Genomic DNA, 16,624 nt, shown 5'->3' with positions numbered 1-16,624 from the left:
TATTTTTTGCAGCATGTCATGGCAAAGTTGTGATGGATGCTATTTTGGTAGAAAATAAGAAGAGGAGTGTGGAAACAGACAAAACACAGAAAAGGGTATGCTGGCTGAGCTACAGATTTTTATAAATGAGCACAAACTCTGATTCAAGCAAAAACCATGTTTTATGGTACTGGAAGATGGTTTCTGTACAACTTAGTGAGCATAACTTACATTCAGGTCAAACGTTTTGCTCATATTCAAAACAATAATTATTATTTACCTTCAGCTATCATAATATTGTTGTCACTCCAACCCTGAAGCTTGAAAAAACCAACATCTTTTCATAACTGAGGATGCAACCCATCAAAGATGTGCTGGGTATTCGGAGGTGGAAAATGATTCTTGCGGGCACCAAATGCTGCAGACGAAGACACAATAGCAACAGATGCTGTCAAGGATGTGCATATTGATCTGATAAATCCTAGACTGTGTCATGGCAGAAATTTTAAATGAGAGAGGTGTAAAACAATTTATGGCATCTCTGAAAATGCAGAGGCTATGGTAATGTTTTTGAAACCCATTACAAAGGCTACAATGTATTCACACAATACAAAAGTGGCAGCACTTTATGTTATAACTGAACAGATTTGAATATTAATAAATTAACCAATGATTATTTAAAAAGCCATAGATAGTACTTATATCTTTAGAATTGGGACCTACAACTGTGTTATGAGATAAATCTTTTTTTAAAATAAGAAAATGTAGTATAATTAAAAACTGAAAGACTTATGTATTTAAATCATACAATTTATGTACAGTTTTAGTTTTTTATTGTATCAAAAATTGCATTATGAATAATGCTATTTGTGTGAGGCATGTATAGAATCTATGATGTCCCAAATGCAATTAGTTTTTGACTTTTATCTTCAAGATTTCAAGTTTTAGATATAATTACTGCATGTCTAATGTAACACATTCCTTGTGTATTTCTATTTTAACGGAAGGGTGCAATTCAAATAATTTATGATTTAAACATAATTTTCAAAAATTCTTTCAGGAGCTATTTTAATTCCACACAGCCAACCGTGTGAACACATTATCAATCATTTAGAAAAGTAATGTTACTATAGGCATTTAATGAGTAACTATACTGTTGTATTCCATTAAGAAATAGTTGTATCTCTATCCACTGCAACTACGAGGCCTACTGATCATACAACATATTCAAATTATTTCAAACATCAACTGGTGGATATTTAGTGCTTCAGCCATTTCTACAAGGAAGTAAACCAATTTATTAACTAATTTACAGGATCTTCATTGCATTTTATTCATGTCAAATTACTTTTAGAAACAATGCTCATTTTTTGATAATATTTCAATGCACCCCTTGAATTGTTCATTAAAATTATTTCAACCAATACTGTACCTCAGATCAAAAGTATTTAGTTTTCATGTTGGATAACTGTCACAACACAGCTGACCCATCACTACTACTCAAATGTTCTGAGAAAAAATGGTGCACAGATTAAATTAACCTCTCAACAGAGCCATGTCATTTTATGGCAAGAAATTAAGAATCTTCTGACATTTATTCGGCCATAACCTCACTTGGGGACCCTATATATTTTGAGAAAATATTAAATTCTTTATAACTTGACAACTAAAGACAATATGATTCATCATTGAAGACTTAGCACACATGCACTGAGTTAACTGTGTTGCAAAAGATATGTACAATACCAATCCGTGTTAGCACCATATGTACCCAGACAATGTGCTTAACAGACCAAGTGTTATTTTGAACATTATACATATTGGTTAGACAGAGATGAATGGAAACAGTTTACCAGTAAAATGAAAAAAGGTTACACCTATGTACCCATTTGTTGCAAGTATTTGGATGGTACATGGTTAATTGGATTTTTCTGTAAGTTTAATAGATAACAGAGACAAAGAAGGGAGACTTAAATAATCAATGAAACGTTTTCCTTCACTGTTTACAGCGGTCTCCCAATCCTGGGATGACTTTCATTCTGTAACTGCAGAATTCACATGGTTTTAAGGTGAAGAACACTTTGAACAAGGTTCACAGTGTATTTACATCTTGAAAGGAAGTCCCTTGAAGGTTGTTCAATAGAGAGCAGAAAGGGAGAAAATCTGAGGGTGCAAGATCATTTGAATTAGGTGGGTGTGCAATGATTTCGAAACCCAAATCATGTGTACTGTTTTTGGGTCAGTCTAGCAGGCTGCGGGCAGGCATTATGCTGGAGTAGTGTCTTCCTGGTCGTTGTTCATGTACTGCATCTGCAACACATCTCAGTTGTTGACAGTAAATGTCAGCAGTAATCAGTGGTTACATCTCAAGGATGCAATTCGAAGAACACCACACAGGATGTACAACATTGTCTTTTGTGGATGCTTTTTGTTGCTGCTTTGTTTGGGCTCAACCATTCCTTTCTTTTCCTTATTTTAGCACAAAGCCACCATTTCTCATCAGCATAATGATACAGTCTAGGGACGATTAGTGTTGCTCACAAGCAACTGATGACAGGCAAGCAAGAATGCACATATGGCCATCCAGTTTTGTGATTTTGGTTTAGTGCATGTGGTATCCATACACCCTATTTTTAAGCCTTCCCCATTGCATGAAAATGTCAAAGAGTCATGAAATGATCACAGTTCATTCAATTTGCCAGTTCTCAAGTACAGTAACATGGCTCATTTTGAATTAATGGATTTAAATGATCATCAAACCCTGAAGCTAAGTCAATAATGGTAAAACAAATCTCCTTACAATTACAACCCCATATTCTTGCAAATCTCTGTCCAATGGCATTAAACAAACAGGGTGCAAATGTTTCTGGCTGCCTCCACTGCTATTACCCCTGTACAGAATCCAAACAAATGAATATGTCAACAGCACTCCTATTTCTCCACTTGGCACTCCACTTTCTAGTGATCACAGTTCCACTAAGTATCTCCAAATGACAAATGGAGAATATGTAAACTCAAATATATGTAAACTCAAAAAAAAAAAATGACAATTGATAAATAAATCCTCAGCAACTGGAATACCAACATGCAAAATGAAAGTGCTATCAACTTAAGCACAAGCATAATGCTTAGAAAAACTGAGATAACATCAGGCCATCAGATGAATGGTCAAATCAATTACAAGAATCATCTAGTGGCAGAAGCAGGAACTCTTCTTGTAATGATCTAATAATCTAATTAATAAAATATTGTGCTGAATTTACAGCATAACTGAAGTATGTAGTAGAAGTGGAGAAAACCTACTGGCAATACATTACAACCTTGATCTCCCTTTACTTGGGAAACTACAGTGTTACTGTGTTAAAAGAATTACACTTACAAGAACTGAATCTTAGCTTAACAATAAAAAACTGTGTCATAGTACTAAATGGTACCTTGGGAGGAAACCTGGATACAAAATGGAGAAACAATACATACAATTCCCACAGGGATCAGCATTTGATTCATCCTGACGTACATAAAAGTTGTGGTAAAACCATTGCAGATGCCTTCAAAATCTGCAATGCTTGCTGATGACAAGAACACTGATAACTGGCAAACACATTCTTACTACAAACAGCCAGGAGAATAATGGAAGATGCTTGTAACTGGTTTACAGGCAACAGAACAAAAATTCAACATTTATACTTACAAAAACACACATAATGCAATTCCAAACAAATCCAAATGACTTACAGATACAAGGAGATATCAATGACAGACACTAGATGAGGATCCATGAGTTAAGTTCTTGGGCATTCGGATTGATAATGAATTAAGGAGGCACCAGCATGAGAATGAGTTACCCAAAAAGCACATGCCTTTCTGCCTTGCAATTAATCAATGTTCCTCCAGAGTGTCAACTTGCAGAAATGCTTCTTAGCATCCTTTCACTCAGTAGTATCATATAGGATAATCTTATAGGGTATGGCAGCTATGAACAAATTAGTATTAACAAGCTTGTAGTAGGAATGTGATGTGATGTTGACAACTGAAAACCTTGCATAAACCTCTTCATTGACCTAGAGAATCTTTCATCTATCAGTAATGTCTATTTCTTCAAGTAGCAGGCCACTTCTGATTGCTTTACATGTTATAAAATGAGTCTTCAAGGGATGACTAACTGGTAGCTGCAACATTAATAAGGGTAATGTGCTGTGCAATATGAGACAGGAAGTTTTTTGGTAGTGATCATGATTTGTAATTCAAATTATGTAATGTGATGAACAGTTTAGTGGGATTAGCACTGAACTGAATCTGAAGAGAAGGGATTTCTGGAACAAATTTAAGAAAGTTGACAATATTAGAAAACACATAGATGGACTAACAGAAGAGATGGAAAATTATCAGACATACAATTTTTCATATGGATGGTGTATCACTGGATTGGAACCTGCACAGAACAGCACTTCTTAACAGCAAGCACCCTGAGTGATTGATGAGCTAACACGGCTGCAGACCTGACCTTGAAATTTGCTACAGCTCACAGTATGGTATCTTTTTTATTGATGGGAGTTTGTGAAAGGCTCCACCTATGTGCCTCCTCTTCCAACAACTTTCGATGAACTATGATGCTACATGCGAACAGCAGTGAGTTTCCTAAACTGACATGCTTGCAAATGCATGGATCAAGTCTATCGCCTGGATGCTTATATGTGTTGAAAGGAATTTTGATATTTGTGATCAGTAAATAACGAATATGATCCTAAACACAGCTGTGAAAAGCACCTTAATGTTGTATGTGCACACACATAAAATGTAAGGAACAGGAAAATCATATGGTTCCTTTGTAAATAAAGGCCATGCAGGCATGTATAGAAGTAAAAATGTGACCAAAATTCTGTACCTTTATTTGTGACAAAGTTATAGCCTTGTGAAATCTGATGATTTTAAACATCATGAAGAATTGCTTGTACACGTATAACTTCTTTCAGTAAAATTTGTCTTGATGGGTTGCATCGATTATTGGAATGTTTCATAATTTTTTTCATAAAATTAAATTTCTTTTCAACACTGTAACCTCTGCTCCAGCTAGAGTTGGGGTGTGAATGATATTCATTTGTTCATTCTTTGATTTACACATTGCATTCCATAAAAAAAATGTGGATGGATGTGGGATGAGCCAGGCTGCAAATCTGAAGGCAGAAGCTCCCACAGGAATTTACCATTGCGAAGAATACTTACAACCAGCTGTTTATGACGCACTAATCTACCGAAACTGTTAATTATGGGAATTGCTAATAGATTATTTTGTATATATGTATACATACTTTACTATTAAAAACATCACTGTCACTCCTATTAAATTAGTCAGCTACTTATTTTGCCTAGTATCTCCAAATACATCAATACTTTGCTATCCACCTAATGGCATGTGGCAAAGGGTACCCCATAACACTGCTGGTCATTTCCTTTCCCATTCCACTTGCAAAAATGAGAGAAGAAGACTGTATATGTGCCTCCATGACAGCCCTGATTTCTCAGTTTTTATCTTCATAGTCCTTATGTGCAATTTAAGAAACAACAAAATCGTTCAGCAGTCAGCTTCAAATGGCAGTTCTCTAAGTTTCTCAATACTGTTCCTCAAAAGAACAACCCCTTTTTCTCTGGGAATTCTTGTTTGAGGTCCTGAAGCATCTCCGTAACACTTGTGTGTTGTTTGAACCTACCAGTAACACATGTAGCAGCCTGCCACTGAATTGCTCCTCCAACAAAGTGTTACTTTGCTACACTGCTAGCTTGCTCTAGCTTCTCATACAATAACCAAATATAATTCCCAATTCAACAATTAATACAGAATATTGCTGGCCATGTGCCAGTATCAAAATGGTCAGTCCTATTTTTCTGCATCATTATTAAGCACTAGCATTTTATGTTCTCCATACCACGAAGACTGCATGTCGTGCTAGCTGACAGAACTACGATGTTCACCTCACAGCTGCATGTGTTACTCAAGATCACTGTTATGGTCACACATCCTGCTCTTACATTTGCTGCTCAGGTGTCTACCACTATTTAATTTATGTTACATATTTTCAGAGTAACAAGTGGGGTACACGTCAGTGATTTCAGTGCCAACAACATGACATGGTTTTCCAGACCACACAACCAGCAACACACTGTTCTGCACACTTGCTATGGGAGCAGCACTCCCTGCAGTGGACACTATCCCTGAACCTCTGGCCCTAGTGCTATGGGGACATCTTGTTTGACCTGTGATCTCTTGGGCTGCATACGAAGGCCAGTAAGTGGTCACCAACTACAATCCAGCCACTTTGACAACTACAGCTATGCCCTAGAACACACTACAGTTCGCTGTTTTGGTCAAACTCCTCATATGCACATCCATGACTACTATGCATGGCATTCTCATTTCTGCATAACCTTTTTTGTGAAACACTACTACTGTTTCACTTACTGTCTTGTCTGCTTGTGATGCAATGCATCCCTTTAATTTGTTTAAAATGGCATAGTATGAGTCTATGTGACGGTAAGTCTTGGCCTGTTAGCTGTGAATCAGCTACACTCTTTTACATACTCTGAGCTGTCCCTAGCATGATAGCTTGATTCCTTGACCTGTATGCTTGTATAATCACCACACATTTCAGTGCCTGAAGTATCCTTTATAACTGCAACAAGTTGTTTTATGAACAATGAGATGAAGAATGAGCCAGTGCCTAACGTTCTGCAATTGTGTGTTGAATGTTCCCCTCTCTTTGCCTTATTTCAGGTTGTGGCCAAAGTATCAGGGCTGATCCGCAATACACCAATTTTATCTCTCTTTTTCAAACCCCCAAAAATTTTTAGGACAAATTCAAGAATAACTATGATTCACACAAAAGATAAGAATAGCCAATCTCCTTTTGAATTGTATTTATCAGAAGTTATCGAAAGGAGGAATATTTCTCAAATGATCTACACTATTAGAACTTACACTTCATCCAAACGTGAATTCTGTTTATCCATCACACACAACCATTATACAATATACTTGATATGAACAAGGTCAGCCACCAGTCCCCTTCCACTTCTATTTAAAACAGCACGTACCAGGTGGCATGAAAGTCAGGTGCAGGAGTACAAGAATACTCTACAATTATGAACAGAAACAAGTTCCAGAAAACTGACAATCTGTAACAATTCCACTGCAATGCATCCTATATTCTACACTATTGCCTGACTACAAGCAATAAATCAGAGATGTAAATACTTACAATATTCTCTGTTACATTCATTTCCAAATTTAGTTCAGGGTCCTCCTTGATAAAATCAGTGGACCAAGATATTCCCATTGGATCTCTAACAGACTGAAAGAAGAAAACAACCTGAATTATAACTGCTGACTAACTTCTGTACGTATGACAAATTTTTGGTCATTAATCAAATGAATATGGCATTTGACACAGTATCAGCAAAATGAACCAAATTTAATGCTATTTATACAGCTTCTTGTTCTGTTAGCATGTATGTTCAGTGCCTGCTCTTTAGGAAACAAAATTTATGTCATGTGTACCGGACGAAAATCATACAGAATTACATACAGCGAAAGTAGGATTTCAGCAATGATGTAAATACTACAGTGAATAATGACTAGGAACTTTACAATATGCCCATCACATATCAAAGTTCCACATCATCTGCTACAGCAGTGTGAGAAAGAGACATAACATTAACATTTACTTCCAAAAGCAAGTCTTCTTCGCTCTGTTGACACCGAGTATGTACTGAAAGCATTCATTACATAGAATCATAATAAAAAATTAATGCAAGGTTAATGGTTTGTAAGGATCTGCTTGTTACAAGTGCTGTTAAAATACCATCGGTAATAACCTACAAATAGCACATCTAAATAGTGTCAACTGGAAGACCACAAAAAGTCTTGAAAATAACTGGTATCATAGGTTACAATTGTTCACCATCCATGAAAATTCAGCTTGAATTGCCCATTTTTGTATCATGACATTCTTACTACACTTTCGAAACAATACAGTGCTTACATGAAAACTTATATTATGCTCAGATCCAACAGCATTTTGTTTCAGTTTGGGATCTTGCTTTACCAAAACAGTAGCGCCATCAGTCTTTAATGGGTCTTCAAGAAACTGAAAAATGGAAATTTTAAGGGCTCAAGGCTTCTGTCTTATTCCTACATGGCTCTTTCATAGAGTGGTGGGGTGGAGTGGGTGCGGGGGTTGTAAAGAGAGGGGGTTGGGTGGAGGTGGAGAGGGAGAGGGAGACGGAGAGGGGGTTGGGTGGAGGTGGAGAGGGAGAGGGGGTTGGGTGGAGGTGGAGAGGGAGAGGGGGTTGGGTGGAGGTGGAGAGGGAGAGGGGGTTGGGTGGAGGTGGAGAGGGAGAGGGGGTTGGGTGGAGGTGGAGAGGGAGAGGGGGTTGGGTGGAGGTGGAGAGGGAGAGGGGGTTGGGTGGAGGTGGAGAGGGAGAGGGAGAGGGTGGTGGATGCAGAGGAGGGGGAGAGGGTGGTGGATGCAGAGGAGGGGGAGAGGGGGGTGGATGCAGAGGAGGGGGAGAGGGGGGTGGATGGAGAAGGAGAGGGGGTGGATGGAGAGAGAGAGGGAGAGGGGGGTGGATGGAGAGAGAGAGGGAGAGGGGGTGGATGGAGAGAGAGAGGGAGAGGGGGGTGGATGGAGAGAGAGAGGGAGAGGGGGGTGGATGGAGAGGGAGGGGGGGTGGATGGAGAGGGAGACGGGGTGGATGGAGAGGGAGACGGGGTGGATGGAGAGGGAGACGGGGTGGATGGAGAGGGAGACGGGGTGGATGGAGAGGGAGACGGGGTGGATGGAGAGGGAGACGGGGTGGATGGAGAGGGAGAGGGGGGCGGATGGAGAGGTAGAGGGGGGCGGATGGAGAGGTAGAGGGGGGCGGATGGAGAGGTAGAGGGGGGCGGATGGAGAGGTAGAGGGGGGCGGATGGAGAGGTAGAGGGGGGCGGATGGAGAGGGAGAGGGGGGCGGATGGAGAGGGAGAGGGGGGCGGATGGAGAGGGAGAGGGGGGCGGATGGAGAGGGAGAGGGGGGCGGATGGAGAGGGAGAGGGGGCGGATGGAGAGGGAGAGGGGGCGGATGGAGAGGGAGAGGGGGCGGATGGAGAGGGAGAGGGGGCGGATGGAGAGGGAGAGAGGGCGGATGGAGAGGGAGAGAGGGCGGATGGAGAGGGAGAGAGGGCGGATGGAGAGGGAGAGAGGGCGGATGGAGAGGGAGAGAGGGCGGATGGAGAGGGAGAGAGGGCGGATGGAGAGGGAGAGAGGGCGGATGGAGAGGGAGAGAGGGCGGATGGAGAGGGAGAGAGGGCGGATGGAGAGGGAGAGAGGGCGGATGGAGAGGGAGAGAGGGCGGATGGAGAGGGAGAGAGGGCGGATGGAGAGGGAGAGAGGGCGGATGGAGAGGGAGAGAGGGCGGATGGAGAGGGAGAGAGGGCGGATGGAGAGGGAGACAGGGCGGATGGAGAGGGAGACAGGGCGGATGGAGAGGGAGACAGGGCGGATGGAGAGGGAGACAGGGCGGATGGAGAGGGAGACAGGGCGGATGGAGAGGGAGACAGGGCGGATGGAGAGGGAGACAGGGCGGATGGAGAGGGAGACAGGGCGGATGGAGAGGGAGACAGGGCGGATGGAGAGGGAGACAGGGCGGATGGAGAGGGAGACAGGGCGGATGGAGAGGGAGACAGGGCGGATGGAGAGGGAGACAGGGCGGATGGAGAGGGAGACAGGGCGGATGGAGAGGGAGACAGGGCGGATGGAGAGGGAGACAGGGCGGATGGAGAGGGAGACAGGGCGGATGGAGAGGGAGACAGGGCGGATGGAGAGGGAGACAGGGCGGATGGAGAGGGAGACAGGGCGGATGGAGAGGGAGACAGGGCGGATGGAGAGGGAGACAGGGCGGATGGAGAGGGAGACAGGGCGGATGGAGAGGGAGACAGGGCGGATGGAGAGGGAGACAGGGCGGATGGAGAGGGAGACAGGGCGGATGGAGAGGGAGACAGGGCGGATGGAGAGGGAGACAGGGCGGATGGAGAGGGAGACAGGGCGGATGGAGAGGGAGACAGGGCGGATGGAGAGGGAGACAGGGCGGATGGAGAGGGAGACAGGGCGGATGGAGAGGGAGACAGGGCGGATGGAGAGGGAGACAGGGCGGATGGAGAGGGAGACAGGGCGGATGGAGAGGGAGACAGGGCGGATGGAGAGGGAGACAGGGCGGATGGAGAGGGAGACAGGGCGGATGGAGAGGGAGACAGGGCGGATGGAGAGGGAGACAGGGCGGATGGAGAGGGAGAGAGGGCGGATGGAGAGGGAGACAGGGCGGATGGAGAGGGAGAGAGGGCGGATGGAGAGGGAGAGAGGGCGGATGGAGAGGGAGAGAGGGCGGATGGAGAGGGAGAGAGGGCGGATGGAGAGGGAGAGAGGGCGGATGGAGAGGGAGAGAGGGCGGATGGACAGGGAGAGAGGGCGGATGGACAGGGAGAGAGGGCGGATGGACAGGGAGAGAGGGCGGATGGACAGGGAGAGAGGGCGGATGGACAGGGAGAGAGGGCGGATGGACAGGGAGAGAGGGCGGATGGACAGGGAGAGAGGGCGGATGGACAGGGAGAGAGGGCGGATGGACAGGGAGAGAGGGCGGATGGACAGGGAGAGAGGGCGGATGGACAGGGAGAGAGGGCGGATGGACAGGGAGAGAGGGCGGATGGACAGGGAGAGAGGGCGGATGGAGAGGGAGAGAGGGCGGATGGAGAGGGAGAGAGGGCGGATGGAGAGGGAGAGAGGGCGGATGGAGAGGGAGAGAGGGCGGATGGAGAGGGAGAGAGGGCGGATGGAGAGGGAGAGAGGGCGGATGGAGAGGGAGAGAGGGCGGATGGAGAGGGAGAGAGGGCGGATGGAGAGGGAGAGAGGGCGGATGGAGAGGGAGAGAGGGCGGATGGAGAGCGAGAGAGGGCGGATGGAGAGCGAGAGAGGGCGGATGGAGAGCGAGAGAGGGCGGATGGAGAGCGAGAGAGGGCGGATGGAGAGCGAGAGAGGGCGGATGGAGAGCGAGAGAGGGCGGATGGAGAGGGAGAGAGGGCGGATGGAGAGGGAGAGAGGGCGGATGGAGAGGGAGAGAGGGCGGATGGAGAGGGAGAGAGGGCGGATGGAGAGGGAGAGAGGGCGGATGGAGAGGGAGAGAGGGCGGATGGAGAGGGAGAGAGGGCGGATGGAGAGGGAGAGAGGGCGGATGGAGAGGGAGAGAGGGCGGATGGAGAGGGAGAGAGGGCGGATGGAGAGGGAGAGAGGGCGGATGGAGAGGGAGAGAGGGCGGATGGAGAGGGAGAGAGGGCGGATGGAGAGGGAGAGAGGGCGGATGGAGAGGGAGAGAGGGCGGATGGAGAGGGAGAGAGGGCGGATGGAGAGGGAGAGAGGGCGGATGGAGAGGGAGAGAGGGCGGATGGAGAGGGAGAGAGGGCGGATGGAGAGGGAGAGAGGGCGGATGGAGAGGGAGAGAGGGCGGATGGAGAGGGAGAGAGGGCGGATGGAGAGGGAGAGAGGGCGGATGGAGAGGGAGAGAGGGCGGATGGAGAGGGAGAGAGGGTGGATGGAGAGGGAGAGAGGGAGAGAGGGTGGATGGAGAGGGAGAGAGGGAGAGAGGGTGGATGGAGAGGGAGAGAGGGAGAGAGGGTGGATGGAGAGGGAGAGAGGGTGGATGGAGAGGGAGAGAGGGTGGATGGAGAGGGAGAGAGGGTGGATGGAGAGGGAGAGAGGGTGGATGGAGAGGGAGAGAGGGTGGATGGAGAGGGAGAGAGGGTGGATGGAGAGGGAGAGAGGGTGGATGGAGAGGGAGAGAGGGTGGATGGAGAGGAGAGAGGGTGGATGGAGAGGAGAGAGGGTGGATGGAGAGGGAGAGAGGGTGGATGGAGAGGGAGAGAGGGTGGATGGAGAGGGAGAGAGGGTGGATGGAGAGGGAGAGAGGGTGGATGGAGAGGGAGAGAGGGTGGATGGAGAGGGAGAGAGGGTGGATGGAGAGGGAGAGAGGGTGGATGGAGAGGGAGAGAGGGTGGATGGAGAGGGAGAGAGGGTGGATGGAGAGGGAGAGAGGGTGGATGGAGAGGGAGAGAGGGTGGATGGAGAGGGAGAGGGTGGAGTGTTTCTGGGATGAAACGGATCAGACTGCCACGGTCATCGGTATCTTTTTCCAGATACTAAAAACACCCACAGAGAATAAAAACGATTAACAGAATAGATCACAGACGACACAGAACAAGAGAAACTTAGACAAAGACCAGACAAAATGGACTAAAATCACATAGTGTGTGACGATGGTTGGCCGACCATAGAAATAAAAAAGGAAAAGCCAACCACTCAGATACACATTAAAAATCAGTTTAAAATCGTAGGCCAAAAGCCAGAATCAACACAAAACAATAAAATAAAATGGAAACACTCAGATTAAATGATAAAAAACCCCTGGCTGAATAAAACGGAAAACTAAGTCAGCCGTTGCAGAGTCATCTGTTGTAAGAGCAGGGAGCGTGTCAGGTAATGCGAACGACTGCCTGAGCACAGCTAAAAGTGGACAGTCCTATAAAATGTGGACCACTGTCAAAACAGAGCCACAGCGACATAAGGTGGGTCCTCACGTCGCAATAAGTGGCCGTGCATCATCCATGTGTGCCCAATGCGCAGCCGGCAGAGGACAAGAGACTCCTTGCAAGAGACCCGCAAGGAGGAGCTCCACACACCGGTAGCCTCCTTGATGGGCCGAAGTTTATTTCGTGAAGGCAGGACGCGCCATTCGGTGTCCCAGAGGTCCAGAAATTTTGATGCGTAGGAACACTCGCAAATCTGTCTCCAGGAGGCCAATGTCCAGAGATGGTGTACTGGTGGCCTCTTTCGCCTGGCAGTTAATATTTTCATTTCCGGGTATCCCAACATGGCCTGGGGTCCAAACAAAGACCACAGAGTGGCCGCAACGCGCAAGAGTATGCAGGGACTCCTGGATAGCCATCACCAGATGAGAATGAGGAAAACACTGGTCAAGAGCTCGTAAACCGCTTAGGGAATCGCTACAGATCACGAAGGACTCACCTGAGCAGGAGCGGATATATTCTAGGGTACGAAAGATGGCGACCAGCTCAGCAGTGTAAACGCTGCAGCCAGCCGGCAATGAACATTGTTCAGAATGGTCCCCTAGAGTAAACGCATAACCGACACGACCAGCAACGATCGAGCCGTCAGTGTACGCAATTCCAGAGTCCAGATACATTGCAAGGAGGGAAAGAAAGCGGCGGCGGAAGGCCTCCGGAGGGACTGAGTCCTTCGGGCCCTGTGCCAATTCCAGCTGAAGGCGAGGGCGAGGCACACACCATGGGGGTGTACACAGAGGTGCCCGGAAAGGAGGCAGAAGAGGTAAAGCCCCAAGCCCGGAGAGTAGCTCTCGGACGTGGACCGCGATCGCACAACCTGACCAGGGCCAACGTTGTGGCAGATGGATGACCAATTGCGGGAAAAGGAGATGATAGTTTGGATGCCCGGGCAAGCTTAAAACATGGGCAGCATAAGCGGCCAGCAAACGTTGGCGCCATAACCGCAGGGTAGGGACACCTGCCTCCACTAGTATGCTGTCCACTGGGCTGGTCCAGAAAGCACCAGTGGCAAGGAGTATTACGATGTGTAGGAGTGGATCCAGGAACCGCAGCGCAGATGGGAATGCTGAGCCATAAGCCAGGCTCCCATAATCCAGACGATACTGGATTAACGCCTGGTAGAGCCGTAACAGGGTAGACCGGTCGGCGCCCCGGCGGGCGTGGCTCAAGCATCTCAGAGCATTTAGATGCTGCCAACTCGCCTGTTTAAGCTGCCGAATATGAGGCAGCCAAGTCAGCCGGGCATCAAAAACTACACCCAAAAACCTGTGGGTCTCCACAACAGCAAGGAGTTCTTCGGCAAGATAAAGCCACGGCTCAGGATGGACCGTTCGGCGCCAGCAGAAATGCATAACGCAGGTCTTGGCAGCCGAAAACTGAAAACCATGCGCTACAGCCCAAGACTGCGCCTTACGGATAGCGCCCTGTAGCTGACGTTCAGCAGCTGCAATGCCAATAGAGCTGTAGTAAAGGCAGAAGTCGTCAGCATACAGGGAAGCAGGGACAGACATCCCCACCACCGCAGCGAGCCCGTTAATGTCTATTAAAAACAGGCAGACACTTAAAACAGATCCCTGGGGCACACCGTTCTCCTGGACTCGGGAGGAACTATGGGAGGCCGCGACTTGCACGCGGAAGGTACGATACGACAGAAAATTGCGGATAAAGATCGGCAGAGGGCCCTGAAGACCCCATCCATGAAGCATAGAAAGGATGTGATGACGCCATGTCATATCGTACGCCTTCCGCATGTCGAAAAAGACAGCGACCAGGTGCTGACGGCGGGAAAAGGCAGTACAGATGGCCGACTCCAGGCTCACCAGATTGTCGGCGGCGGAGCGGCCTTTACGGAACCCACCCTGAGACGGAGCCAGAAGGCCCCGAGACTCCAGTACCCAATTCAACCGCCAGCTCACCATCCGTTCAAGCAACTTGCAAAGAACGTTGGTGAGGCTAATGGGACGGTACCTGTCCGCCTCCAGAGGGTTCTTTCCAGGTTTCAAAACGGGGATAACAATACTTTCCCGCCATTGCGACGGAAACTCCCCCTTGACCCAAATACGGTTGTAAAGGTCGCGGAGGCGTCGCTGGCAGTCCACTGAAAGGTGTTTCAGCATCTGACGGTGGATGCCATCTGGCCCAGGAGCAGTATCAGGACAAGCGGCGAGGGCACTGCGAAATTCCCACTCGCTGAATGGAACATTGTACGATTCAGGATGGTGGGTGCGAAAAGAAAGGCTCCGACGTTCCACCCGCTCTTTAATGGTGCGGAAGGCCAGTGGGTAATTGGAAGAAGCGGAACTAAGAGCAAAATGCTCTGCCAAGCTGTTGGCAATTTCATCGGAGTCTGTACAAACTGCTCCATTCAGTGAGAGCACAGGGACGCTGACAGGGGTCCGATAGCCATAGAGGCGTCAGATCTTGGCCCAGACCTGCGATGGAGAGACATGGAGGCCAATGGTGGACACATACCGCTCCCAGCACTCCTGCTTGCTTTGGCGGATAAGGCGGCAGGCCCGCGCACGCAGCCGTTTGAAGGTGATGAAGTGTTCAATGCAGGGATGTCGCTTGTGACGCTGGAGTGCCCGCCGGCGATCTTTAATCGCTTCAGCGATCTCAGGTGACCACCAAGGCACAGTCCACAGCCGAGGGGACCCAGAAGAACGGGGAATGGCAGATTCGGCAGCAGTAACGATGCCGGTGGTGACCGATTGAACCACCGCATCAATATCATCAGTAGAGAGAGGCTCAATAGCGGCAGCGGAGGAGAACAATTCCCAGTCAGCCTTATTCATAGCCCATCTGCTAGGGCGTCCAGAAGAGTGTCGCCGTGGCAGTGACAGAAAGATCGGAAACTGGTCACTACCACACAGGTTGTCATGCACTCTCCATTGGACAGACGGTGAGAAGCGAGGGCTGCAGATGGAAAGGTCGATGGCAGAGTATGTGCCATGCGCAACTCTGAAGTGTGTGAAGGAACCATCATTTAAAAGGGGAAGATCGGGCTGTGCCAGTAAGTGCTCAATGGTGGCGCCCCGACCGGTCGCCACTGACCCACCCCACAGAGGGTTATGGGCGTCGAAGTCGCCCAGTAACAAGAAAGGAGGCGGCAATTGGGCTATCAGCGCAGCCAGGACATGCTGCGCATCACCACCATCTGGTGGAAGGTAAAGACTGCAGACGGTAACAGCCTGTGGCGTCCACACCCGAACAGCAACAGCCTCTAAAGCTGTTTGTAGAGGTACAGACTCGCTGTGAAAAGAGTTAAGGACATATATGCAGGCGCCACCAGACACCCTTTCGTAGGCTGCCCGGTTCTTATAATAACCCCCATAGCCACGGAGGGCGGGGGTTTGCATTGCTGGAAACCAAGTTTCCTGAAGAGCAATGCAGAAGAAAGGGTGAAAGCTGATAAGTTGTCTGAGCTCAGCTAGATGGTGGATGATATTGTCCATTGATGGGAAAGGCGTAAAGGTGCTGGGGAGGCAGATTACGCGTCCTGGGCCCTGCTGCTACTGAGTCTCTACCTGTACAACAGCCATCCATTGCGTCTGAGGGATTGGCGAGATCCAGGTCCTCAGCGGACGCCAGAATCTCCACCTCATCTTCGGATGCAGAGTTAGAACGTTGCGGTGGGACAGGTGCCACCGTAATGTCAGGATACTTGGGAGCTTTTTTCTTGGACTGCTTTGCGTGCTGTGCCTTCGGTGGTTCTGGCTGGGAGGGCCTCACTGGGTCAGTCTCAGGGACTGAAGACGACCGTGACGCCCTACGACCAGCGACTGCTGGGTGTTTGAGATACTTGCGGGTGTCCGCTTTGGCACTGGGCAAAGCCTGGGATGGGAGGGTCCCAAGGGACCCCTTCCAGGCGAGAGGAGCCGAAGAAGGCTCATGCTTCTCCGGCTGGGAAGGGGGAACAGATGTCCCCGATGGTTGGGGAAGTGTTGCTCCTGAAGTAGATGGAGCAGGAACAACAGGGAGTG

The 16,624-nt window shown here is 48.2% G+C and overlaps 1 protein-coding gene across 9 annotated transcripts in view; it reads right to left on the bottom strand.

The window, feature by feature from the left end:
- The window catches only part of LOC126427086 (zinc finger protein 99-like), a 146,540-nt gene that overhangs the window by 91,381 nt on the left and 38,535 nt on the right, over positions 1-16,624 (bottom strand). For 7 of the 9 annotated variants that reach the window (XM_050089269.1, XM_050089271.1, XM_050089263.1 and 4 more), the window contains one exon: positions 7,233-7,325. In XM_050089269.1, coding sequence (XP_049945226.1) covers positions 7,233-7,325 — 93 coding nt within the window. Of the gene's footprint in view, positions 1-259; positions 398-7,232; positions 7,326-16,624 lie in introns of those variants that run through there. The other 2 variants (XM_050089270.1, XM_050089268.1) reach the window with 2 other exon arrangements.

The sequence above is a fragment of the Schistocerca serialis genome, chromosome 11 (genome assembly GCF_023864345.2).
Source record: "Schistocerca serialis cubense isolate TAMUIC-IGC-003099 chromosome 11, iqSchSeri2.2, whole genome shotgun sequence".
In the NCBI taxonomy this organism is placed as follows: Eukaryota; Metazoa; Arthropoda; class Insecta; order Orthoptera; family Acrididae; genus Schistocerca; species Schistocerca serialis.
Note: the sequence above shows the minus strand (reverse complement) of the source record. Positions and strands in the feature narration are given on the sequence as shown.